Source organism: Gouania willdenowi, chromosome 12 (genome assembly GCF_900634775.1).
Source record: "Gouania willdenowi chromosome 12, fGouWil2.1, whole genome shotgun sequence".
Classification (NCBI taxonomy): domain Eukaryota; kingdom Metazoa; phylum Chordata; class Actinopteri; order Blenniiformes; family Gobiesocidae; genus Gouania; species Gouania willdenowi.
Window position 1 is genome coordinate 17817146 of NC_041055.1, and position 27508 is coordinate 17844653.

The 27508-nt window shown below is 36.0% G+C and overlaps 2 protein-coding genes and 1 long non-coding RNA gene across 4 annotated transcripts; 2 read left to right on the forward strand and 1 right to left on the reverse strand.

Moving 5' to 3' along the window:
• The first annotated feature begins 1351 nt into the window (after positions 1–1351).
• hdhd2 (haloacid dehalogenase-like hydrolase domain containing 2) lies at positions 1352–13832 on the forward strand. The gene is made up of 9 exons (XM_028463138.1): positions 1352–1434; positions 5114–5223; positions 7068–7170; positions 7344–7449; positions 8958–9042; positions 10402–10567; positions 10648–10698; positions 11094–11157; positions 13281–13832. The coding sequence occupies exons 2-9, from the start codon at positions 5123–5125 to the stop codon at positions 13382–13384; spliced, it is 780 nt and encodes a 259-aa protein (XP_028318939.1). The 5' UTR covers positions 1352–1434; positions 5114–5122; the 3' UTR covers positions 13385–13832.
• On the reverse strand, positions 13678–27471 carry katnal2 (katanin p60 subunit A-like 2). 2 transcript variants are annotated; one of them, XM_028463136.1, is made up of 16 exons: positions 27337–27471; positions 23801–23871; positions 23518–23684; positions 23415–23442; positions 23197–23299; positions 23016–23114; positions 21360–21407; positions 21201–21278; positions 19006–19104; positions 17729–17792; positions 17536–17654; positions 17360–17451; positions 16363–16473; positions 15544–15706; positions 14151–14253; positions 13678–14026 (listed from the first exon to the last, which is right to left on the reverse strand). In XM_028463136.1, exons 1-16 carry the CDS (start codon positions 27388–27390, stop codon positions 13890–13892), a joined length of 1536 nt encoding a protein of 511 aa, XP_028318937.1. In that variant the 5' UTR covers positions 27391–27471; the 3' UTR covers positions 13678–13889. The 2 variants fall into 2 exon arrangements, with proteins under 2 accessions (XP_028318937.1, XP_028318938.1); XM_028463137.1 differs by lacking the exons at positions 21201–21278; positions 21360–21407.
• On the forward strand, positions 17085–23663 carry LOC114473487 (uncharacterized). Its single transcript, XR_003675253.1, has 3 exons — positions 17085–17144; positions 17370–17480; positions 23059–23663. It is a non-coding gene; the product is annotated as an uncharacterized LOC114473487 (long non-coding RNA).
• Positions 27472–27508: the final 37 nt, after the last annotated feature.

Sequence of the window (27508 nt, forward strand, 5' to 3'; positions counted from 1 at the left end):
AACAGTTAATTCTAAACATATATTTTGGCTGTTTATTCAGTTCTTAGAATTCAACACATGGTACATATTTGTAGAAAATAGTGGAAGTAAATAAATACCTATTTTTTTTTTTTTTAAAAATCACATATTTATGCAATATTTTTTCATAATTATTACTTTCTGTCTCATAATAGTGACTTTATGATCATAAATATTATATTTATCATAATTATGACTTTATTATAGTTATGACTTTATTATAGTTATGACTATTGATCATAATATGACTATTTATTTTAATTATGACTTTCTATCTCATAATTGTGACTTTCTTTCTCATAATTATGACTATTTATCACATTTATGACTTTCTATCTCATAATGACTTTCTTTCTCATAATGATGAATTTACTAACTCATAATTATGAATGTACTAACTCATAATTATGAATTTACTAACTCATAATTATGAATTTACTAACTCATAATTATGAATTTACTAACTCATAATTAATTATGATTTTCCATAGTGATTTTTTTTATTTAATGGCTCTGGGTTATTGATAATAATGATCATACAAGGAAATACATTGACTTCATGTGCTGCTACTGATGGATGGGGATGCCAAATGTTGAAAATTGTGGAAAATTTGGCATTTTGTACACTGCTGATTTATTTATTTTTTTTTTTTAGAAATGTTCAAAATTATTACTCGACAAAAATGAAACAAATTGTCACAAATTTAAACTATAAAAGAAAATTGAATTCATAGAAGCTGTGCCATTTTAAAGTGATTTAAAAATACATTACTGATTTTAACAATTTAAAGTCCCAGCAGTAGATATATTATCAAACATCATGTTTTTGTCAGTTCCACATATGAAAAATATTTGTGCACAAATGAAACCTGCACAAACAGCCGTGTTATTCACCCTGTGGGGTATAATGAAAATGAAAAGAGGATTTAATCAGGCTGTCTGGCATCATGCGCAAAGAGGGCTTTTTTTATACTAATACCTCACTCCATATTAAAATGTGAGAGCCTAAAAGACCCACTAATGTGATACATCTGCTGGTTGTTAGTGTGATGAGACACATATGTTTATTTTATTTATTTTTTTATTATTCTAATGTGTGATTAGGTGATTAAGGGTAACCCTCTTAACTGATTATGTTTCATAAATGAGAGGGAATATAATACAATGTCATAAGCAGAGGAAGTGATTGGAATTCATAATCTAGAGCGAATGATATGAAAAATAATTTTACATCTAATAATAAATTAACGAAAAGAAATAAAGAATTACCTTAGGAAGTAGAAGTATTTACGTCATGAAACGGGAGGGGCAGCACCGAGCTAGAAAAATGCGCAGAAGAAGAAGAAGAAGAAGACGAAGAAGAAGAGCGAAGAAAATAAACCGTAGAAGAAGACGTACACACTGCTGCGTTCACAGGTTGGTGTGGAATTCTGATTATTTTCGATTTATTTAGCTGTTTCACCCTTCATATTTATTTTATTTTATTTTTTTCTTGTGTCTTCACAATTTGAGAAAATTAACAAAGTAGCAATAACGGAAACGAATAATATGTGTTTCCATAGTTTAATGAAATGCTCCCAAACTGTTCAGGGAACACTGTCGGCACTGCTCTCTTAACTTAGGGCCAAAACAACTTTATAATAATAAGTGCAAAGCCTGAGTAAATTGAATTATTTTCATATATATATAAAAATTCAAAACATTTGCTCTTAATTATTGGCGCACAAAGGTGAAAAAAAATAAATAATAATAGCTTTTTTGTCAAAGTGGTCGTGGTATTGTTTTATTATTATTTAAAAAATAAACTTTGAGATTGCATTATATACTTTAAAGGAAAATACATTCAGTTTATTCATGCAAAACTAGATTATAATTTATAAATAATAAAATTAGATGAGATTTTCAGTTTTTTAATTTTTTTTTCTTCTTGTAAACAGAGTAATAGCAGTTTGGGTTTTCTTGTTTTAGTTTTATTATATTGTCAAAAATATTGGGATAGTTGCTTTTAATCAAAGCTATCGATATATCACCCCTATTTTGAAGTGTTTAGTTAATTAATGGGATTATTTGACAAATTTTCAAAAGCACATTTTTAGGTCAGGCACTGTAGTTGAACGAGAAGGCCTAGTAGTGTAGTCTCCTGTAGCTTTCCTATTAGATGTTAGAGACGTTTCTCCACACCAAACCCACCCATTTATCATTTTAGTGCATTGGTTTGTAGGAGTGGGAACTTCTGGGTACCTCACGATACGACATGATACGTGATACAAAGCTCACGATAACGATTATCTCACGATATGACGATACTGTGATTATCGATATATCGGTCAGAAATCAATCCACGATAATCTATGACTTAACAAGAGAAAAAAAAGATTAGGTGAAAAAATACAATTTTTATTTTATATCTCTGAAAGACAATAAATTGAAAAGTGTCTAATAAGTATAAATAGTAAATAGTGCTTTCTGTAAACAAAAAATAGGGTTTTTCTGACCAGTGACACCATTATAGTGCAATACTCCAGTAAACAATATATTGGTTCCTTCAACAAACAGTGACAACATTTCTGTGAAGACGTACCTGCACATTTTAGTGAAAAAGCAGAAACGGTTTTGGAAAAGAAAAATGATACTTGACGCGAGCATATCGATAATCGATCGTGCGAAAAAAATATCGCAATATATTGCCGTATCGATGTCGTCACACTCCTATTGATGTGTACTGAACAAGTTGTTGTTGTTCTTACAAAGTGGAAAACATAAAATGGGTGCATTTACCTGTGTTGTGGTAATTTTATAAAATTTTAGAGTGTTAAAGTATTGAAACAATATTTTACTTGAACTTTATTCATAAAATTTCTCTGAGAAAGTTATTTTTTAAGGCGAGTCCTTAATTTCCTGTATCACACAGCTGGCCAAAACAGACCTGATACATTACTGCACAAATATAGAAGCAATAGGTAATGCCTTGTTTTGATTTTTGTGAATTTATCACTTCTTTAAATCATTTAGCGCCGTTTGAGATGTGTCTGAAGAGAAAAAGAAAGAAAGAAGTTTACATTGACTTCAATTGATTTATAGAGCCCTGGCCAATATACAGAGTGCATCTTTTTTATTCATCCTGCAGCAACAAATTTGCAAAAAACAACAAAAAATCCTACATATGTTGAACGTTTCAACTTGATTAAAGTGACGTTTTTAAACAAAACATAATCCAACTCGGCAAGACCTGTTTTTGCAAGGCAAATACGTATTTGGCAATTGAAAATTGAAAAAAATTGGCAAAAATGACAACCTGTATCTGGATTTGTTGACAATTTTGTTCTTTTTTACTAATTCAATTGAAAGTAATAATGCAGGTAAAACAGAAGACTGACCTCGACCTTAAATATGACCTTAAGCAAAAGTCAAGGTCACACATTGAAAGGAAATGTTGTTCAATGGTACCAATCTGAGCACTAGATCTCAATTTGGGGCCAAGTTATAGGGGGAAAAAGTTTTTATTGTGACGTCTTGAACTTTGACCCCTACCGATCTTTTTACTGGTAGGTCGTACAGTTTTGGTCCAAAGAAATAAAATACTCCACTTGAGATGATATTTTCAGAAATGTAAGCGTCAAACATGTACGATAAATATTTGTAGAGATATGGAACATTTTGTTTTTTGACACTTGACTCAACCTTGACATTGACCTTGACATTTTGGCACCAAAAAAGGTCGACTGCACATCCTTCACATTGCCCCTATGAGATGACATACGTGTCATTAGTGCTGCATTAATAGCCTAGGACGAATTCCATGACAAAGGATTTGCGGAAGAAAAATAACAAGGACTCCTACGAGAACAATTTTCAATTGCAAAGTACAATTATGTCATCGCGGGGAGCATTTTAAGTTGTTGAATAACAAACCCTTAATCTTATAAATTCCACAGCTCAGATCACGTAACTAAAATGTTTATAATCCCAACTAATAGCAGGAATCTCATAAACTGCCAAAAAAAAGAGAATAAATGTGCTTTTTATGTTGTTAAGTGGGCATTACATGCATTTTACTGTACCCTCACATTGATAACTACATGACAGAAATCCAAGCATGTCTAAATAATAGGGAATCATTGCCTGGGATCAAATTCCATAAGAATCGCTGAAGCCGTTTCTCAGGCAGTAATCCACCATTGAGCAATAATCTGCTCTGTTTGTCCTCATGTAGCATTGAACAACACAGTAATCTGATCAACGTCACTGTAGTGATTTAGAATTCTAATCTGTGTGATAATAAATTATTATCAGAGCAAAGTAAAGCTCCATTTACAGCCGACAGAGGTCATGTTTACGTATAATCAGAACCTGCTGCTGACCAAGAGGCTTTTATGCTTTATCTGAAATTCCACAAAAGCCTCTGGCTGATCATTTAATGTGTTTATTTTACATTTCTTTAAATGCCTCTAAAATACATCTAAAATGAACAAACTATTAGTTTTTGACCAGGACTCTTTAAATACATGACATTTAATAGCAATACTGTGCTTGACAGTGCATGTTCATCACAGAGAGAGGCAGGGATTTTTTAAGGGTGCATCTAAAATCTATGATGTAATATACATTGTTTTTTATTGAATTTATTGAGGGTATTTTTAGGGTCTTCTAATTTATTTTCTATTTACTTTTATTCAATTTAATGATTAATAGTCAAATATTCTCATGTTTAAGTTTAAAATGTATGTTATCCATTCATTAATAATAAATGAGTTAGTTTTTCTAATACCTACCGTTACTGACTGTTATTCTCTGTTTACTAATATCACCTGATCAAGCTTTTTCGAACATTCCACACTACAAAATAAGTCATAAAACCATGTATTATTCATGCCGATATTGTATCCATAGCGGTATTGATCAATACTAAAGGAAGCAATGTCGGTAGGAGGAAGATTGCGCTATTGTGGCAAATTTCACCAGATTAAAAAACAACCAAAAACATTTAAAGCATAAAATCTATAATTAAAAGACTTTCTTTCAGTGAAAAAGACACACATTTCTAATTTTTTGGTTTCTGTTATTTATTTATTTATTTATTTGTTCCGCTCCTCAGGCCTAACTCATGGCAGGTCGTCGGGCTCTGAAGGCTGTGCTCATCGACCTGAGTGGAACTCTACATATAGAGGACACAGCAGTGCCTGGAGCTCAGGATGCACTCAACAGGTAGAGACAAAACAAAATCACCTACAAATACACATTCTCATCCACTTTACCCCCAAATGACGACAAAGTATTTTAAGTCCCTACACTAATTGGATAAAATATACGATATATAGTGTTTATACTTCCCGGTGTCACGGTCTGAGTTCACATCAGTCTGAGATCGGTTATGAGCATGTGCACTACCGGAAAATGAATTTATGCTACTTCCGCTTAGCTTTTTTCTACTTCTGCCGTGCTGAGATAAAAAATGTGATTTCAAAGCTAAGGTTCAAAGCTAATGTTATTTGACGAGTGCTGGATAGCTTCTTTTCTTCTACAAAAATGTACAACTGCTCAATATACGAGGCAGGAGAGGTTCCAACGCCACAAAGAAATGACAGACAAGTTAATCTTCTTCATGATGAAGGGCACGCCATCACCGGACACCGACAAGAAGGAGCTCCATACGAAAATAAATAATTTATTTTCCAAAAAAACATGAATATAATATACAATGCAGTAAAAAACAGTTAACGTAATGTAACTTTATTTTTTTAAATCAGTATAACCCAGCACGGGTACATCTCAGTACGCAGCAGTCACGTACTGAGATTTTAACAGTTTTCAAGACTCAAGGACTTTTCCTTCCGCTGATGTGGGTTCGAATCCCACTTGTGACATTTTTTTTTCTTCGTTTAACATATTTAACACGGCAAATTATTCAAATAATTAATTTTTGTTTATTTTTGTTTTCAAAGTGAACGGACACGTGTTTTATTTGTTTATTGGATTATGTTATGTTATAATCTCAGTACGGAGGTAAACTCCGTGACACCGGACCAATAGCAACAGCCTAAAATATATAAACATTTTTATGATCAACAACAAAAAAAAGCATCTTAACAAGTATATATATTTTCAGAAAATATGTGTGAAATGCAAAAAAAAAATTGAGCTATGATTTTTGGTATTGTGTCTATATCAATGCATTTTTCAAGTTTTTTTTAAATTTTATTTAAGTTTAGTACACTTTTGCATGGTAAATTATTAGGGACTTTTGATTAATTGGTCAATGGCGCTTAAAGATTTTTAATAGGCCAATAAAAAAAAGAAAATCACAATCCAAAACAGATAAAAATGTAAATTAATAATTTTTTTTTACATCTTAATGAGGTATTTATAGTCTTAAAAATATCATGTGGTGACCGTGATTACACTTAATATTGGAAAATTTCCTCAATATACAGTATCTACATTTTACTTCCGAGTTCTTTAATATTTAAAGTGTTTGGAAACAAAGTGTTAGTTATTGTTTTTAATTTCTGTAATTTTATTTTTTGTAAGTACCGGTAATGATCCCATATTTTATTGTATGGCATCACAATCCCACTCTTAAACGTAGCTCACAGCCTTATCTAATCTGTAATAACATTTATTGCTATTATTAGCTGCACCACATGATATTTTTACAGTTTAACTAACAGCAAAAGTTACAAATAAGTCAACTTTTAAAGTTGTTTTACCCTTTTTAAACCTAAATGAATGCAGATGGATTGTAAAGCAGGTGTAAGCGTCACATTGTTGACCCATAAATATATTTGAGAAGTTTAAATGTCTTATTCACTGTTTAAATGGAAATGTTTCAACTATTCTTTTAAATTTTCTTTTTATTATTTACACAGCTGTCATTAAATCATTTTGGTTTTAGGATTTATCATAAAAAAAGAAACGATGGAGAATATTTATAGCAGTCGATATTATCACCAGCTAAAAAGTATACGCCCATATTATTCACGTTTGTTTTGCTTGTATCGATTGACATGATTTGGGATTTTTTTTTAAAAATATTAATGTTGTGTTTTAAGGTTAAGACAAGCACCTGTGGCTGTGAAGTTTGTGACCAACACAACCAAAGAGAGCAAGAGGAGCTTACTGGAACGACTGCAACGTCTCAACTTCAACCTCCAGGTGGCAAAACGACTTTGTTTGTGCTCCATATTGTTACGTTTCATTTGTGCTCCCTATTGTTACGTTCAGATGAATAAAGATTACGTCTTTGCACTGACGTGATGGAGTGGGGAGATCATTGAAGATAAGCACCTTTGTTTCCTGAACTGAGCGTTAAAATCTCTGCTCTGCAGGAGAACGAGATCTTCACGTCTCTGAGCGCAGCACGGAGTTTGTTGGAGGAGAAGCAGCAGCGGCCATTGTTGCTGGTGGAGGACAGCGCACTGGAGGACTTCACAGGTCAAACACTATTAAACACTGTTAAAAACACTATGTTGTTACTGAGAAATAACCAATTGTGGCCAGATAAAAGCATACATATATTTATTGTTGACACATTTATACGAGTTTCAACATATACTGTATGAGTAAAAAAAAATATTGGAGCTTATTGTTTATGTTAAACTTCGAGGGGATAATGACATTAAAAAACTATATATATATAATTTGAAATCAAACGATTAAACTGGAGTTTATTTATGAAAGTGTCTAGAGATACGTTAAACTGAGCCATAGCCATATGGGGATGTTTCCGGACCTTTTCTACGTAAGTGTAATGTGTCTGAGTTTTCAAGTGTCTAAAGCGCCGCACTCACAAGGATTCTAATCCCACTTCTGACATATACATTTTTTCATTTTGACATATTTAACACAGCAAATTCCACCTTTAGAAATACATATCTGACAAAAATCAACATTTTAGGGTATTTCCTGGGTTAGGGTTTGGGATAGGGCTAAAATAAAAAGGTTAGCGGGGTAGCTAAAAATAAATGTGAGCTAAAATACAACTGACGGAACTGAGGAGGTCTTTATTTATTTAGGGTTAACCTTTCAGCTTTTAACGCTAAGCGAGAGGCAGCATTGAGAGACATCCGATTTGATTAAAATAACATTTGTCTTTTTTTAAGTCGTTAAATAATTTTATTCATTCTTGCTCTGGTTTTATTGTCAACATTCTCACTTTTTTTCTATGAACATGCACTGTCCAGCTGTATAATTATACTCCTCCAGCATGTTTTCAATGAGCTATGACTAAGGCTGTGATCAAAATGTCATACTACGTGCTATGTACGACAAACTTATTGAGTATATACTGTCTACTATATACTATACGTATGGTTAGTATGATTAGGATGATGATCGTTCCCAATGAAGTATGAAGTTTCCCAAGATGCATTTTGTTCCCATAATGACAGAAACCGGGAGCACACCGAGTCTAAAAATCTCCACTTTTGAAAGTTCTAAAAACATTTTAAGTGAGAAAGTGACAAAGTAGAATATCTATATATATCGAATATATAAAGGGAGCTTCTTCTCCCCGCTGTAGATGCATTTTCATGTTCATAAGTGATCTCAGTAAGAGGGAAACTCGGTCCGTCACACCGGTCACAGGACAATTTTACATTCCGCTCGCAATGCATCATGGGTTTGTTGAGTACGAGTAGTATGCTCACCGTGCATACTTAGAAAATGCTCTGATATAGTATACATCCAGGTATTTCTCATGTTCTCACTCTTTCCATACTTTCTTATGTGATCTATCACTACATACTCAGCATCAGGAGCTGAAGGCCTAAAGAAGCTCTGAGGCACTTGTGTTGTCATTGTGATTGATGATGATGATGATGATGATGATGATGACTGTGGTCATAATGTTAAGACTGTAGTTCAGCATCAATAACAAACTGAACTTTTGTATTGACTGGTTATTACAGAACATTTTTTTTCTCTTTTACCTCTTCACTCAGGCATTAACACGTCAGAACCAAACGCAGTGGTCATTGGACTCGCTCCTGAACACTTCAACTACCAAACACTCAACAAAGCCTTCAGGTGACACCACTCTCACTACATTTTAACACAGGGGTGTCCAATTCCGGTCCTCGAGGGCCACTATCCAGCATGTTTTAGATGTTTCTCTCTTCCAACACACCTGATTCAAATGATCAACTCCTCATCCAGCTCTGCAGAAGCCTGATAACGATCCTAATCATTTGAATCAGTTGTTTTGGAAGAGGGAAACATCTAAAACATGCTGGATAGTGGCCCTCGAGGACCGGAATTGGACACCCCTGTTTTAACACAAGCTCACTTAAGGCAGGCATACAATGTGCGATTTTTGGCCCATTTTGAGCCGATTTTTGACTCAAACGTCTATTTTTTTCTCTGCTAGATTGTGTGTCGTGCATCGTGTAGTATACATGGGGTCACGAGAAGCGATTAACACCTCACGACCAGCTTCCGATCAGCAATCATATGGTTGTAAGAAAATCAAACATGTTTGAAATCCAATCGCTCTTCGTGAGGGTATCTCACAGTTTAAGCAGTGCCACGGACCGGCTTACCTTAAACTCTGACACTGCGCATGCGTGAACACCGTAGGACCGCTGTAACATTGACGGACTGTACTGCCCACATCTGTCCAGCCAGCTACTGGTCCATCACATCGCCCTCTTTTCTTTTTAAAGCTCTTTTTGCTTAGATTTGCGAGTGTCTCTCCACTTCCGGGTTTTTCTTCTTTGTCTGTTTTAATAGCGACGCTTCAGAGTTCTTCTTCTTCTTCTAATTTGTACGATGCATTTCCGGAAACAAGACCCCACCATGACGTGTATGAACGTACAGTGTGAGGAGTCAGATTGTGTCAGAGTGTCGGTACGTACAGTGTGAGAACATGAATCGTGAGCTGCGCACATTCGGCCTCTGCACATGAGTCGCACAGTTTGAGCTGGAGCAGAGTGTAACGATTGAAAAAAAAATCGCACAGTGTATCCCAGCCTTTAGACAATTACAACACCTATGACCGCATGACCACCATGGGGTCCAGAGCCTTCAGCCGTTCTGCCCCCCACCTCTGGAACTCCCTCCACGTCTTAAAAGCCATGTGTTCATACAAGCCTACTCACCTTGATTTCCATCCACTTCACTGCAAAACTTCTGTTTTAAAATTAGTTTTTATGTAAATCTGTTCATTACCTCCTTTTTAAGTCTCTCATTTTTATGTTTTATATTTGCTGCTTTGTAATTGTATGTTTTTATTGTTGTTATTTTTAACCCTACTTGTAACGTGTCCTTGGGTATTTTGAAAGGCGCCCGTAAATAAAATGTATTATTATTATTATTAGCACTTACTGTATGTCTGTGTACTTGTGCTATATTCTTCTATACAAAGTGTGTTTTGTTTTGTTTCTTTAGAATGATCCTGGATGGAGCTTCTTTCATCGCCATCCATAAATCTCGCTACTATAAGCGTAGAGACGGTTTAGCTCTCGGACCCGGGCCTTTTGTAGCAGGACTGGAATACGCCACAGACTGCAAAGCAACTGTCGTGGGAAAGCCTGAGAAGACATTCTTTACACAGGTTTGCAATTTGTTTCATCAGAAATATTAGTTTTATTCTTATTCTTTCACCTCTAACGGTGCCTTTTCCTCTTGGTTCAGGCTCTGTCTGATTTAGGGTGTAGCCCTAGTCATGCTGTTATGATTGGAGATGTAAGTATACGACTAATGTGCTACTTACTAATTTTCACTTCAGTCTTATGTTTCCGTCTATCTATCATGTTTGAGTAGATCTCTTAATAATCTATTAATAAAAGGAACAATGCACATTAAAAACCATAGAATATGAAAATGCAGTTCAAATGCTACTGCATCCAAAATGTTGTCCTTAAATAAAACTAGCTCACATGTTCTGTGCTGTAAAACCACCAAAACCATCATCCCAGAGTGGAAAAACAGTGTGTAATAAACATTTCCTAAATGTTTACAGTGACTTTTAGAAGAAAAAATAATTAATGAAGTATTTATATACTGTATATATTTCAAATCTTTTTTTTTACACTAGATGTGCAAATGTGTGTATCTTTATTTGTCATGTGTACCCACAGGATGCCAGAGATGATGTGGGCGGGGCCCAAAATGCAGGCATGCTGGGTATTCTGGTCCGCACAGGTGAGTTGGAAAACATGTCGTTAGTCACTTTACACACAGTGAAACTTAAAGACACAATAATTGAGTTTCACAAATACAGGTAATAGGAATTAAGATATCTCTAAAGTCAGTTTATTTTATACGACGGCATATTAGGACCACATTGAAATAAAATCAAAAGAAATCTGAGCTCTATGAGATTAAAGTTGTAATTATTTGTGAATAAAGTTGTAATATTTTGAAAATAAAGTTGTAATATTTTGAGTTTAAAGTTGTATTATTTTGAAAATAGTCATAATTTTATGAGATAAATGGTATAACGCTCAGAATTCCCTGTTGAAATGAACGCAACATAACACCAATAGCCCTGAAGTCGACCACTTGCGTCGAGTTCTTCTTCCACAAAAGAGGCTGTTTGCTCCAAATCAGTCTCGTTCTTTCGTCGGAACAAACGCAAACGTCTGCAAAGTTGCTTTCAAATCCTCAAACTGAAAACAGTGTGGTGATTATGGGCCAAAAGGCTCAGTATTTTACCATGTGTGAAACCTAAAGAGAAATATAATCTCACTAAATGCTTCACGAGTGACCGCAACGTAGACAAGAGTTTGTATTTCAATTTTATTCTCATAAAATTACAACTTTATTCTTGAAATATTACGACTTTAATCTTGAAATTTTATAACTTGAATCTAGTAAAATTATAATTTCATTCTAGAATTATTCTCATTTTAATTTTTAAATATTATGACACAAATCACAATTTTATTCTCAAAATATTCCAACTTTAATTTTGAAATATTATGACAATCTCATAAAATTACGATTTGATTGAAATACAACTTGATTCTCATAAAATTACAACTTTATTCTCAAAATAGTACGCCATAAATCTCGTAGTGACCACTCTTTTATTTTATTTTAATGTGGCCCTAATACACTGTCGTTATTTTAAAAGTCCAGTATTATGCTATTTTTCACTCATCTCCATTTGTTCTAAGAACTCCAACAACATAGTATTTGAGATTTATTTTCCCAAACTCACCTGTTTTCTGGAATTTTAGCCCTCTGAAAAGTCAATTTCATGACGCTTCTTTTAACAGGCCGTTTTCGGACCTTCATGCATATTCATGAGTGAGCGTGTCTATAGACGCAGGCTTCATGCCTCACTCTTGCGAGGGTGATCAGTGATCACCAAAAAATTTTCTTCATGCTATCTACACACTGTTGTTATTGTTTTCATCCAAAAAACGGCACGTTCCAGTAAAACACATACATGGCTATTGAAGCGGCTATTGTGATTGTGAGTCTGTCTCAGTGCTTCAGGCTGTGTTTTTCACAGCAGCAGCAGCGGAGTCATTCAGCTGATTCAAACACTCATCAGTGTTACGCTGCTAAGTCACTTTCTTCTCCTCCTCATCTCTATTAACTAGAGGAATAGTGCATTTACGGTGATAATCATTAGTTTTGTCCAACCGCTGAGTCGCATTGTGGCACAAACACGTCAGATCAAGTCAAAGGCGATACTAGGCGATATAACGGATACTAAAAGTGGAACTGCTCCTGGTGCTATTGTTGCTGCCCACAGCTCCTCAGGGAGGGGTTAAATGCAGAGAACACATTTTGTGTATGTAGCTTTACATATATGACAATAAAGTACAACATTTATTCTATATTAAGTGTTTGTTTTAGCTGTGAGACAGTTTGAGAGGGAGGAGCTCACATTCTTATAGGGTAGGAGGAGCCAGGATTGTCAGGAGGAGGAGTTTTTTCTAGGTGACATCAAGTAGCAAGAAAAATCCAACTCGGCTGTTTGGAGCTGAGTTTTTACAAAATGTGGAATAACAAGGGAGGGAGGAAACAGAACTTTTTCAACTTTGACCCTCTGAATGAGGCTAAAGGGATGTATATCACTGTAGCAAAACCATTAGAAAGTGATTTTTTCATAATACCGCCCCTTTAAGACTTCATTAATTGGTGTTGGTCAAGTAATTAATTTGTCATAGTTTTTGTCAACTAATCAACTAATATGTTGTGATCAAATGCATTGATGTAGCAGTAGCAGCTACTAAAGGTTTCTACTTCCTGTCATCCTTCAGTAGGTTCCTGATGATTATCTCCCCTCCCTCTGCTCTGTCCCATTTCAGGGAAATACAGAGACGGAGACGAGGATAAAATCACCCCCCCTCCTCACCTCACGTGCAACAGTTTCCCTGATGCTGTTGAGCACATCCTGCAGAATCTGCTCTGAATCACATGACACTCCAAGCCTCCTTTAATTGGATGTTGGGAACACATATGACATGAGAAAACACGCCTTTCACAGCTGTAGATTGGGAGTTTAGGGATTATTTTTGCATTATTGTATATTTTAGTTATTGAGGTATTAAATTGTTGTTTGTCCTAAATAAATAAATAAATACATTTTAATCGTCCAAAAGCTGAAAATGTGAAAACAATGGACATAAAGTGCTGAAGTAGATTTCACAAGAACAGCTCACATCAGCATCTTTAATCAAAAATTAAAACTCGTTAGTTATCGTCTTATTTATTTCACTGTATACTGTATAGTTTTTTTTTATTATACAAGCATCAATACTTTGGCCTCAGAGTTACAGTTTGTGAGGTTTAGAATGTCACAGTTTTTCTTTGTTTGATGTACAGTGAAATCACATGTTATAAAACCACATTTTGATGATCTTGCAGCCTCCAGATGATGTTTGTGTGAAAGCAGTGTTTTTTTTTTTGTTTCTTGGTCAGACAGACTCGTACTCCCTCTCCCACTCTACGTATCTGTCCATCAGGGTGCGCGCCGAGGGTTTGGTGTGTGTGATCACATCCAAGAAATCTGCAGTTGTTACAGTTTCCAGCTCGATGGCGGGCATCTTTGTCTCTGAGGGAGCAGAGGGAGGCACTGAGGTGATGGCTACAGCCTCCCAAATACAGGAGCAGATCGTGTGAGGAATGTCTGAATGTGCGTGTGTGTTTTTGTGTTTGTTTGTTTGTGTGTGCGTTACCATCCTGATGTGACTCCAGTGCGTCAAAGATCTTGCGAACTGGTCTCATAGCAGCTTCTTTACACACCAGTCTGATGTCAGAGCCAGAGTAGCCCTCTGTCTCCTAACACACACACACACACACACACACACACACACACACACACACACACACACAGGCACACATACACGCACAAAATGCAAGAAGATGAGACGACAGACCCAAACACACTCCCGTATTTAAAATAATATCAAATAAAACAATCAAAAATATGATACATGAAAAACAATTTGACTATAATTGCTATAAATAGGATTTTAGTTTTTTTTTTTTTTTTATATTAGTTGATTTATGAAGGTGTTCACTGAGAATTAGTCACAGAAGACCTAACAGAGTTAAGCGAAAAGAGAACAAAGAAAAATATATTCTTAATCTAAATGAGATTATCCTGGTTAAATAAAGCTAAACACCAAAGCTAAGCGAGGCCTAGGTGATAAAATCATGATATATATTGCGATAGAGATGTAATCAATATCAAATAGGAAATATGTGTGAGACAGAATGTTCGATAATTTCACTGAACTCGGTTAGAAAAAAACCATGAAACAACCCCCGACCCACAACTATAGCCAAGGCATTCTGGGAGATGTAGGCAGAGGAATGGTTGACTGGAAATGGGCCAATTTGTTTCATGTCAGTTGTTCGTTAGATGTTGTACTGATTAATTATTTACAAAATGTGTTGCACATTTTGTTTGATTAAAGGTGCAGTCTGCAACTCATTTAAAAGTGACTTTTTGTCATTATTGCTCAAGCAGTCACTATGTAAGAACAGCTTTACATCAAACGTAAAAAAAAGGTTCATTGAGTCCCTCCTGCTGTTCCTGCAGACTTTGGCAGATTGCCAGAATGCACCGCGACCAAGCAAAAAGACCCAATCAGAGCCAGGATTGTGTTTGATGGACTGTCTGACAGCTGTTGCTCACGGGGACTGCGCTGCAGTAATATGCTTTTAACAGAGCGTGTTATATTACTGTGATGTTGCTGTCGGACTGACATTAGCTTGTTAGCTCCTCTGAGGGAGGGACTTTGGAAAGTTTGGAGGCAGGGCAAGAGAGCAGCGGGGAGGGAGGGGGAGAGAGGGATCTTGCGGACTGCACCTTTAAGCATTTATTTATTGTCTATATTCGTACATTGAACAGTTTATATTTTTAATTGAGATTTTTTAGTTGTTTTTTTTTTTTTTCTCCATAGTATTGTAAATGTTAAAGATTACGTTTCAAATAAAGGTATTTAAATTTGTCCTTTTTTCTTCTGGTCCAGAATCAATAATTAGTGATTGACTGATATGAAACAGTTATATTCTGATACATTTTTCAGGCATTTTGCCCAGCCCTAAGCCAAGCTAACACACCCTGGCCAGCATGTCATACTCCAGCACAGTTCGTAGCTCCACCCCTCCAGTGCAGCCCAGAGGAGGCAGCCAATGAGAGATCATGGCTTGGCGAGCTGGCGTTGATGGAAGGCTGACCAGGATCCTCTTCTCCAGCCTCCGCAGCATGGCGTGGTCCAGTTCCCTGAAGGAAGGTGAGAGGACAGGTTTTAAGTCTGCAGTGATCCATTTGTACAGAGGATTTTCTGTTTTATTGTAAAAACTAACAAGATCACAACAATTAAAAGAGGAGCAGGAAGATTCCATTGTATTCATTGTATGTTAGCTGCATTCTTGTTGTAAATACAAATAGTCAAAGGCAGGAATGTTAAACTCTTTTTAGTTCAAGGGCCACATACGACATTGACCTCAAATGAGTTGAACCAAATGCAAATTTTTGTTTTTTGTGAAGGAAAAAGCACAAATTTAAAAAAAATCCTCAACGTTAAGCAATTGGTCAAAATTCCTTGACTCTGCAACTCATTTTCTAGAATTTTGCATTGTAATTTATCAGAATTTATCTGTGAATTTGCGAGAATTTTCCAGTTTTTTTTTTTTTTTAAATAATTGTGATTTAATATTACTGTAAATAATGTACTACTGGAACCCCCATCGTATTTGATCTAGAACCTATATGATCGTCCTGTTTTTGCTGTATTTTTTAACTTTAAACAAAATCTTCCCGTGGGCTGAACCAGATGCTCTGACGGGCCGAACTTGGCCCGCAGGCCTTAAGTTTGACATTTATGGTCAAAGGGATTCTTCTTTATATGTATCATGACCAACATTCTTCCTCGTTACCATGGCAAGTTGGAGGCGGCGAGGACAAACACCAGGTCGTCTGATCGGGCCAGTCCGTCCATTTGAACCAGTAGCTCCGTCTTCATTCTGCGGCTTCCCTCGTGTTCACCTCTAACAACAACACACACATCAGTCTTTATCACTTGCTTTAATGCACAGATATATTTTGCCATGTGATGCACGATATTTTCCGCCCGGTATCGGCCGATATTGGCTTTAAAATGAAGTATCTGCTATTCCACCGATAATATTAACCGATAAAATAACGGGCTATGATACTTGATGATTAAATACATACACGTTTTATTGCCTGTGAAGAGGCGTGGCTAAGCGACGCCATCTTTGTGTGTTTGGAGTAGACTGCAGCAGTGCTTCTAATCAGTGGAGGTAAGAGACACTATCTAATTAAAATATAATTATTCACTGAATTTTCCCATTTCCAAAGGGTTTGATTTATTACTCATACATAGCTGTGACACAGAATGCTTAGATCTTGTAAAAACGCTGTTTTTTCGTAACTGTTTTAAGTAGGTTTGGCTGCAATGAATGTGTTTTTGTGATAAGTATGATGTGTTATGCAGAACGTAGGTTGAAGAATATTTCTTATTTTGCGCAGGAAGTAATGATTGCTATATAATGTTAAGGTTTCATTTATTCAGACATCTGTTTTTCAGGAAATTTACTTTGATCTCCTGACGTGTTTTGACTGTCAACAGCCAGTCTTCTTCAGAGGCATCCGCTGACCGCTTTGATGTGTCTTTGACACATGTCAGAAGATCAAAGTAAGTTTCCTAAAAAAAAAAAAAAAAAAGTTGTCTGAATAAATGAAACTTTAACATATTATTCAAAAAGACAACAAAATGAACTTGCTGGAATCATTTTCATCTTCGTCATATGTCTATATATTATATATAATATAAATTACTTTTATGTTTACATGCTTATGTTTAGTGTCATTATAAGGATTGATTAGAGTGTCTGTTGTTGTGTTGTTCACCCCATGCCAGTTCCTCGCTGACCCATCACTGACTCCAACTCATCCAGGAAGATGGTGGACGGGGCGTGGTATCTGGCCAGCTCGAACAACACCTGCGTACAACACGAGAAAATCAGGACAGGTAATCAGATTCTTTTCTTTACGGTTTATAGCATCGCGATAAGTACCGTACGTACCCTGACCAGCTTCTCTGAGTCTCCTCTCCACTTACTGACGATGCTGGAGGCCGAGATGTTAAAGAAAGTCGTCTTACACTCTGTCGCCACGGCTTTAGCCAACAGCGTCTTACCTGTGCCTGGGTCGGTTTTCCCAAGAGAATGTTAGGTCTCAGAAAGACAATTAGGATTTAAAGAGGAAGACGGGCCTTACCTGGTGGACCATAGAGCAGCAAACCTTTCCATGGAGACAAGATGCCTGTAAACAACTGAGGATACTGTGGAACGTCAAAGCAGACCATTTTAGAGCAGAGGTGGACAGCTTCCATCACAGCAGGGGCCACAAAAATGTGTACATTTGATCAAAGGGCCACATTATCAACATTCATGTCAGCATTTAGAATAATGACAAATCTGAGCATTCACACGGGAAACAATAAAGAGTTTTAATAATTAATGTGTGTTTTTCTGCCATTCTTTTTATGTTGTTGTATTGCTTGTTATGAGGCATTTTGTTCATTTCTGTTGTCCTTTTGTGTATTTGTGTTGTCTTTTTGCATTTTTTTTTGTGTAATTTTTTGTGTATTTCTGTTGTTTGTTAGTGTTGGGTTCGCGTAATAATGTTTTTTGTGTTTTTTTTAATCTTTTGTGTACTTTTGTTAATATTGTTTGTAATTTTGTATATATATATTTTAAACCATTTTGTGTATCTTTGTTGTTTTGTGTTATTTGGAGTAAATGTGTGTGTTGCTTTGTTCATTTTTGTTGTATTTTCTGTGTTTTTCTTGTCTTTTACTGTATTTCTCTGCATTGTTGTAATGTATTCTTGCTTTTGTTTTGTGTATTTTTCTGTCATGTTGTACGTTTACTTCGGGGGCTGCCTGTTGCCCATGTCTGATTTAGAGGACGGAAAAGGTTTGGGCAGATTTACAAATGTAAATATATAATTCTATTCACACTGTTCAGTTTATAATGGGACAAGTTTGCAGCTGAACTGTGCACAAATAGCAAATACTACAAATGAGTCTGGATTCTTGTAGCAAACCGATCACCTCAGTGACCTTAAACCCCACACAATGAATAATAATGGAGACACGAGTCAGATTGGGGAGATGTGGAAGGAGAGCTTGTTATTCAATAAAAGCCGAGGCCAAAAAGATAAGACACATCAGTCCTCATCTTCGTCTTTAAATGCCAAGAGGATGCAGACACGATGGTGTCTTGTCATCATCTCCATGTGAAAGGTCTGGGCGATGATGATGATAGAAGTGTGTATTCTCTCTGTGTGTGTGTGTGTGTGTGTTCCTGTCCATCTATCCATCTATGTATGTGTGATTCCATAATATCCCAGATATGGATTTAATGTCACTCTAATAGACTAGCCTGACCCCAATGGCCTCCTTCTCTTTAAGCCCCTTAAAGGAGATGTATTCAGAATCGAAGACGGGCGACCGGCGCTGAAATACCAGCGTGGTGGGCTGAAGGCCGTACCTTAATGGGATAAACGACGGCCTCTTTGACTAATCGCTTTGCATCCTCCAGACCAATGATGTCCTCCCACCGTACGTTGGGGCTGTGCAAATAGATGTCCTTTAGGAGTGAACACACACACACACACACACACACACGGAGCACAGAGTGAGGGATGCATGGACACACACGTCCAGGTGCCATTAGGTGTGTGTGTGTAAACAGGTGTCCTTTGGAATAAGACATGATATAAGGGAAATGGATGGAAACTGGGCCTTTATTAATGGGACAGTGTAAGATGATTTTAATACAAAGCTTTACTGCGCCCTCTAGTGGCCACATGTTGCCACATAGCTGTTTGTGGTAAAGATGAAGATTTGAATGATTCCTGTTGAAAATTAAACACAGTTTGTCATAGATGTAACCAGGAAGTAGGGCTGGGCGATTTTGCCTGAAAGAAAAATCTCCGATTTTTTAAAAGCAAAGTTTGAGTTTCGATTCGATTTTCAATTTTTTTTTTTCAATGCATTTAAAAATGACTGCAGACATCAGATATATTGTCAAAAGTGCAACTTTATTGCTGTGATTGTCCTCAAGAGTTAAAATGCATAGAACAATCCCTAAAAAGTAAATGAGGGTCTGTCATTCAACTATTTCAAGCTTTAATCCAGGTTTAAGCAAAAGTGCAACAGCAACTTCACAGTAGCTTCAATTTTCTGATTAAGAAATCATATAACTACATATTTTATAACATATAACATTACAATAAAAATAATAATAAACTCTTCCCTTAGCATCTCAGCATAGTGTGAATGAAAAATTAAACATGCCTGTGGCACACATATAGCCTGTATACTCAAAGGGTAAACAATTGTAAAGAAAAAAAAAGGGGGGCCGGCTCACATCGCGCTAAGGTAACCCACAAGGACGGAACGCGAAAAAGTCTGAAAAAACACTGGTGGGAAATAATAAATAAAAAATTAAAACTCGAATTTGCAAAAATAAAAATAGTCTTTATCTATTGAATCGATATTTTTTGCCCAGGCCTACCAGGAAGCATTTTATTATCATTACTCCACATTAATAGAAACATACAGAAAACACCACATTGAGCTAATTGCTTGTACATTACACACAGTGTTCATTTGGACAACAATTGTTTGTTTTGTTTTAGTCATAGTCTTTTGACTAAAATACAACTTGGTTTTATTCAAAATATAGTCATCAGGACTATTTTTCTGTTATAATCTTGATCAATGGTTCCCAACCTTTTTTGGATCATGACCCCATTTTGATATCAAGACTTTCCAGCGACGCTAAAGACATTTTTTTTAATTATTTTTTTAGAATTACTTTTTGATTATGTTTGTTGTACTGTATTACAAATACAGAGTAGCCATGTGACAAGTTGTGCCAGCTCAGATATATTTTTAACTGTGTAATAATAATAATAATAACTATATTTAGAAGTATAGTAGAAGTTGTTTAAGATTGTGTTTTGATTCGAAAAAGAATAATTACAACATTTAGGTTTTTTCAATCAATTACTAGACATTTCAGACGACCCCATTTAAACTCCAGGCGACCCCACATGGGGTCCCAACCCCAAAATTGAAAAACACTGGTTTAGTTTTTGTCAACTAAATTAATTAAAATAAGGTTTTAGTCAACTAAATCTGTTTAGTTGACTAAAACACAAAGCATAAGAATTGATGCATTTTTTTAAAGATTGAATTACCATTGATCAACCTGATAGAGGATGATATTACTGTTTGTAAATACACACACAGACAAAATTGATGTGATCAATACATATAAGACCACATGATCACCTGAGTTCTGATTAGATTTTGTCCCATATGATGAAATTATAGTTTTGTTTTTATTAATATTATGAAAATATCTATATACCGTGGCGTGACATCGTTTTCGTTCACGTTTTTTTTTTTTTAATTATTATTATTGTTATTGTCACTTTAAAAAAAATTTGTCATAATGTTTGTCGATTGCATTTTTTGTCAACAAAATTATTCAATACTGATAGATTCAGAGGGAAAACCAATAAAATCCTGTTGTCCTGGAAACCTGCTGTAGGAGCTCTAACTAACCTGATATACATTAAACGGAGAACATGCAATGCAACCCCCCACCAGAGACGAGAGTTTAACTTTATTATGACGTGTGTGTGTGTGTGTGTGTGTGTGTGTGTGTGTTACCCTGCTAATGATGGCAGCCAGTTCTCTCATCTCTCCACTCATCCCAGACAAACCACTGAGAGGCTTGAGCAGCCGTTCCTGCAGATATATAAAAAAAAAAGAATGAATCGCATCATAAATCACATAGTCAGACTCTTGTGTTCAGTGTACCGTACTCACCACGTGGTCGGCGTTGATGCCTGTGTTGGAACCTTTAGCTTCACTCACCTGTTTTAAACACATATCTCTTATTATTCCCATTCAGAGTCAGATAGCAGACTTTCACCTTTAAAATAATGCTGGTGGTCACGGTGGACTGGGATAAAAATTCAGCCCTGGTATTTTGTGCCCAGACCAGCCCACTATATTGCTACACCATGTAGAAGTTGTTATGAAGTCAGTGATGCTCAACATGTGGCTCTTTGTGTCTTCATTTGAATTATTGTTCCCCCAGAAAACTTTAACCCAATAAATACCAATTCTTCCTTATTTTTTGTCAATTTTCTCAGGTTTTTTGACACTTTAATCCAATTTTTGTCCATTTTTCAAATTTTTTTGGCCACTTTTCATCCAGATAAGCTAAGTTTCGCCCAATAAATACCAAAATGTTACATTTTACCTCTTTTTGTTCCACATTTTTGCCCTTTTTCACTATTGTTTGCCACATTTTGCCCATTAAAGCTATCTTTTGCCATTACATACCACTTGGTTCCTCTTTATTTGCCCATTTTTTAGACACTCATGACTGCTTTTGCCCCCATTTTAGTGACTTTACACTCTTTTCTTGCCACAATTTGGCAACTTTTGGACCATTTCTGGCCACCTGTTACCATGTCTGCCTCCACTCTCTTGTAAGAAAAAAAACTATAACGTATTGCGCTGGAATTGTGCAGCGCCAAACCTGAAACCTGTATTTCTGTGCTGCTTCCTGCCACTTTTATTAAGAACAAAACCAGGACATGTTTACATTTAGTACAATTTGAAGTCGTACATTTGTAAAAGTGCATTTTATAGTAACGGGGCGGTGAGTTGTTTCTTCCCACTGTCGCTAAATGCTTGTTCATGTAGATCTTGTTGGGTTTTTTTCTTTTTTATTATGAATTTTATATTTTGATAAGCGCATTGAGATGACTTTGTTGTAAATTGCACTATACAAATAAAGTTGAATTTAATTGAATTTAATTAAACTTTATATTTTCTGTTCCTTTGTCTTTCCACAGCCATTGAAACTTACTATTTCTATGTTTACTTAACTTTTTGTAGCTACTCATGAATATAAATCAAAAGAAAGATGAAAAACATATGCATTCATGTACTGTCATATTATTGTTTGAGTGATTTCTGTTGTTTTTAATGAGTTTATAAATAGCAAGTTTGGTCAGTGTATGGTCTGGAGGAGTAGAAGATGGAATTGGTGACTTTTCTGCTTCTAAGTATTTACTACTGCTTGATTTACATTATGTTTGATTTATAATTGCTACACTAGAACTCTGTGGTGCATGTGTTCATGTGCGTGCAGCAGCCTCTGTGTGGCTGCTGTAAGTTACACTGTGTTGTTGCTGCTGCTGCTGAGGTGTGTGCACATTAAGAGAGAGAGAAGCGCTGCAGTAATATGCTTTAACAGTGCATGTTATACTACTGTGATGTTGCTGTCGGACTAATGTTTGCTTGTTAGCTCCTCTGAGGGAGGGACTTTGGAAAGTTTGGAGGCAGGGCAAGAGAGCAGTGGGGTGGGAGGGGGAGAGAGGGATCTGAGGGTTGCGGACTGCACCTTTAAACTGTGTAATACAAGTTTTATTTACGTACATTTGTTACATTTAATGTATTTCTCTTTACCTTCTTGTTCATCGCTGCTTCTCCTGCTGATCCGTTTCTGCAGGAGGAGACATTGAGGCCAAACTCTGCAGACTCTGGAGAAACAGGGTAAACATTCTCCTGGAGAAACGATCAGATGATTAAAGTCCTTTCTGTCATAATTCAGCTGGACTGGTGAGAGGTTGTGGGTTCAGTGCCGTACGTTTGGAGGCAAACTGGGGTTTGTCTTCTTGGCTGAGTTTCCACACTGTGGGCTGGAGGCCGAGCAGATTTTGGGAAGTGGTTTACCGACGGAACACGGAATCCTCAGGAAAGAAGCAGAACTAAACTGTCAGGAATGACTAACTTTTAACACATTTTTTTTTATCACCATGAAATAAGACGATTCTTCCAGTATTTATAGAAATCAGTCAAACTCACTTTTTCAGTCCATTTCTTCTTCCTTCACCTTGAAAATAAAATAGAAATGCACTCATTTGTTTGCCGTCGTTCAGTGTGACATTCGTGTTCCTCTGCACTGCACCTGCTTCTGTTCCTCTGCGAATGAGTTTAGGAAACCTCTGGAATTTGACAAAGTGATAGCTCTCGTATTCCATCAGCACCATCTCCAGATCGATGTTGTCACAGACCTCGAATCTTCTCATGCCGCCATTTGTCTCCTGGTCCAAGGCCAGAGCTGCTGCTACGTAGCTGTGGAACGAACATAAAGCAAAGGTTTGGATTGGAAACATGCAAGAGTTATCTACGAGCGCTGCTGTCTTTCATTATGTACGTTTGGTGTGTTGTTCTCAGTAATGTATACTCACCCCTGTCCCAGCAGGTGGTGGTAGATGAGTATGAGCAGGTTCTTCTTCCTCCTCTCAGTCTTCAGCTCATCCTGTTAGACAAAGAAAACAAAAAGAGAGAGTTGTGAAAGATGCAAACATCATTCATGCTTGTATTTGGCATTTACAAGTTACACTTGGTTTTTTTTATATTCTTAAAATGCAAAATTTTTTGACAGTCTTGTCAATAGGGATGTCCCGATACAACTTTTTCAGTTCCGATCTCGATCCGATACGATAACTGCACGAATCATACATCCTTTTATTACTTATTTTGTAATGTGGAATGTTAGAAAAGTCTTGGTCAAGTGACTTTACTCAAACAGCGAACAATAGTCAGCAACATGGGAAAAACTGACCCATTTATTATTAATCAATTGGTTATAGGGCTGGGATAAACGATTAATTTTTAAACGATTAACCTAGTGATTATTTTTTTGATGCATCGATTATAGGGATGTGACGATTCACTCAACTCCCGATACGATTCGATTCACGATACTGGGTCCACGATACGATTCTCTCACGGTTTATTTTACAAAATGGGACTGTAGACAAATTTTTTTTTTGGGAAAAAAACTAGAAAATACTGTATTATTTTCCTTTTATTTTTCATTGTCAAAAGAATTTCTTGATAAACTATTCAAAACAATGCAATTTAACTAAAAATAAATCTTGAATGAAATAAATAAAGGAATAATACAAATGAAAATGAAGCCTATTAATTTGAATTCTGGTTCTATAATAAACAATGCAAAACTGCATCATAGTTCTTTTTCTTTTAAAAGTGCAACTGAAAATGTATTTTGTGCCTTAACAATTGGACTTTAAAGAAAAAGAAAAAAAAAACGTGATTGCACTGATTTACGTCATATTTGTTTGGACCAGCAGAGGGCGCTGGAAACAGTGGTCGGTTGGCATGCAGATATCTTGCAGTGAAGAAGGGAAGCTATGCTAGCAGACAGAGCTAATAGAAAAATGTGACTTTTACATATATTCAAGTAATATTACAGATATTCTTTCGGTGCTGAAGGGGTAATGAATCATTTATTAGCATATTTAAGAGTAGAAGGCAGCCAGAAAGAAAGTATTAGCAGACTCCGCCCGCCGCCTACACTTGAAGTACTGCGATTCAATTTTCAGAAAATCGATATCAACCGTGATACCTATTAATCGATTTTTAACTGCCTTACGATTAATCGTTACATCCCTAATCGATTAATCTAACGATTCATTTTTACAGCTCGACTCGGTTATCGATTATCTCCCCATTAATTGACTAAAAGTAATTCATACATGTTGATTTACATATCTAAACTCAAAATTCCAAAATAAAGTTCAAGTAAAAATATAAAAGTACAAAATAATGCATTCAGAGTCAAAAGTAGCATTAAAATAAACTTTCCTTTTACCTGTGTGCGTGCGTGTGTGGGCGTGCATGCGCGCGTGTGTGCTGTCTTTAAGGAAGTTAAAGGGAAAAATAAAACCAGACTGCAAAGGAAAAACTCCAATAGATGCCTATGTGTACAGAAATCATACATTGTGTTTAATTTACAAATCAGGATGGACTACTAGGGTATCACAGTGGTATGTAAATGTGTTCTTTCATATCGCACGTAAGCACATGCAGCTGCTGCTGCTGCTGCCACGGCGGGCGTTTCCTTCTTGTCCCGTCGCCGCGCTGCCATCTGGTCAAATCCGGGATAAAGGACGAGGATTACGAGAAACAGCTATCTTCGACAAACGGTGCGTGCCTTCACTGCCTTGCACTTTTGAAACTCGGAGGAGCCACTTGCGTTAGTTATTCTCCAGCGCCGCCATCTTTGTTTTGGTTGAACGTTGTATCGGCGCGCACATTTTGCGTCAACGTACTTCATCGATAACGTTGACGCGTTGTCCAGGCTTTAATTGGTTACTTAAATGTTAACCTTCAACATAATATCTACAGTATTCTACAATTGAATAAATATAATATATATCGAAGATTTTAGATGCAGTCCGATAAAATCCCATAATGTTTTCTGGCCGATATTGGACCTATATCTGATATCAGTATCTGCTCGGGACACCCCTACTTGTCAATCATAAGTTACTTATTCAGGGAATTGTTTATTTTTTTTTTAATTTTTTCATATAGTTTAAAACCAAACTGTCATTCATAAAAAAAACAATGTTTTTGTCATTGCTCTATTCTTTGCTAAATCAAATAGAATAATAATCAAGGCAAGGCCAATGTATTTGTATAGTGCATTTCATACGCAAGGCAATTCAATGTGCTTTGAATAATTACAATAGTGCAACAGAAAACAATAAACAGTTTAAAAATCAGAACATTAAAATTAGCAGTAAAAATGTGAAATCAGCAATAATATAATTGAATATCAGGTTAAATCAATGTTTAACACTCAAAACATTTCTTATAGTGAAAACCTTTAAAGTTTTCTCTTACAACATAATAAAAAGAAACTATTTTGATAAGGGGATGTTGTTGATGTATCTTTATTGACAAATATTTGAAAAATCTTTGTTTCTCCTTCTCTGAGCAGTTCTCTTTGTGGCAGTAAATCAGGTAAGGCTAATTTATTCATAATTATGTATTTATCTGTTAACATGATTACGACAAAACCACTGAACAGTGGAAATGTTATCAAAGATAGATCATAATTCACAGTTGATTCCATTAAATTTGGTGGAGATGCGGATTAATATACTGATTGTGGATCAGTTTGATAAAATCTGTAAATCCCTATGTTCAGCTCTTTGAGCTGCTTCTCTAGCACCTATAAAATGTGACTAACTATGGTTCCATGATCAGGATCACTCAGCCAGTATCTATTAAAGAGGAGGTGTGCATTCTGCATTGCAGTCTGTCCATGAACGAGACGCTGAAACTCAAATTAAATAACCCTTTCTGTGTGTGTGACTATCAGGGAAATGTAATTTAAGACTCAAACAGTAGTTTCTCAATCTTCATTTGAATAATTTCAACTATTTGCAATGAAAATAATTGTTGTTAATGAGCTTGTTGAGTTTTCCCTGCAAATAATGGAGTATTTATCCTAAAATGCAGTATAATTACTTTCAGTACAATGCTTCATCAGTTGCATTAATTATTACACTAATCTATTTCTTTGCTAAAGCCTTTTTTTCTTCTTTAATTTGTTTAAAAGTATCAGCGCTGTTTTTGGTAATCTCCAGCAGAGGGCGACAGTACACCAAACACGCTCCTTGGTAACTAAGCAACCAAAAGACGCCGAACATCCGGGACACTGAGCACCACTGAGCACAACAAACTCCCATAGCTTGGACTAAACGAAATAAATAAATAAATTTAAAAAAAAAAAAACTTCTACATGTGAGAATAAACCAGTGACAGACTGACGTCATTACGTGGTTTATAATTCACTTCTTCACTCAAAGTTGTGACTAAAACTGCAGGTTTGGTCTGAGATGACACATCAACCAACTACCATCAAATCAATGGAAACACAAACATACAAACACAAAGAGTCACTCACGGCTTCCCGGGCTTGATGAGCTACTTTCATAGATTGATATGAAAGTTCCATCATTGTTGATCATTTACAGTAAAGCCGGTGTGTCTCAGGTCCTGCTGCAGTTTGTCCGGGTCGACATTAATCCTCCTGAATATGTCCCATTCCGGCCACCGTAGCTGACTCACTGCACTAC

Excerpts from the sequence above, each read along its gene's own strand:
- hdhd2 (XM_028463138.1), top strand. The coding sequence starts at position 5,123 with ATGGCAGGTCGTCGGGCTCTGAAGGCTGTGCTCATCGACCTGAGTGGA. Across the intron at positions 5,224-7,067 it reads GCTCAGGATGCACTCAACAG|GTTAAGACAAGCACCTGTGG; the intron begins GTAGAGACAAAA and ends TTGTGTTTTAAG. Across the intron at positions 11,158-13,280 it reads GGGTATTCTGGTCCGCACAG|GGAAATACAGAGACGGAGAC; the intron begins GTGAGTTGGAAA and ends GTCCCATTTCAG.
- katnal2 (XM_028463136.1), bottom strand. The coding sequence starts at position 27,390 with ATGATGGAACTTTCATATCAATCTATGAAAGTAGCTCATCAAGCCCGG. Across the intron at positions 21,408-23,015 it reads AAGCAGCGATGAACAAGAAG|GTGAGTGAAGCTAAAGGTTC; the intron begins GTAAAGAGAAAT and ends TGTTTAAAACAG. Across the intron at positions 19,105-21,200 it reads TGGCTGCCATCATTAGCAGG|GACATCTATTTGCACAGCCC; the intron begins GTAACACACACA and ends TCACTCCTAAAG.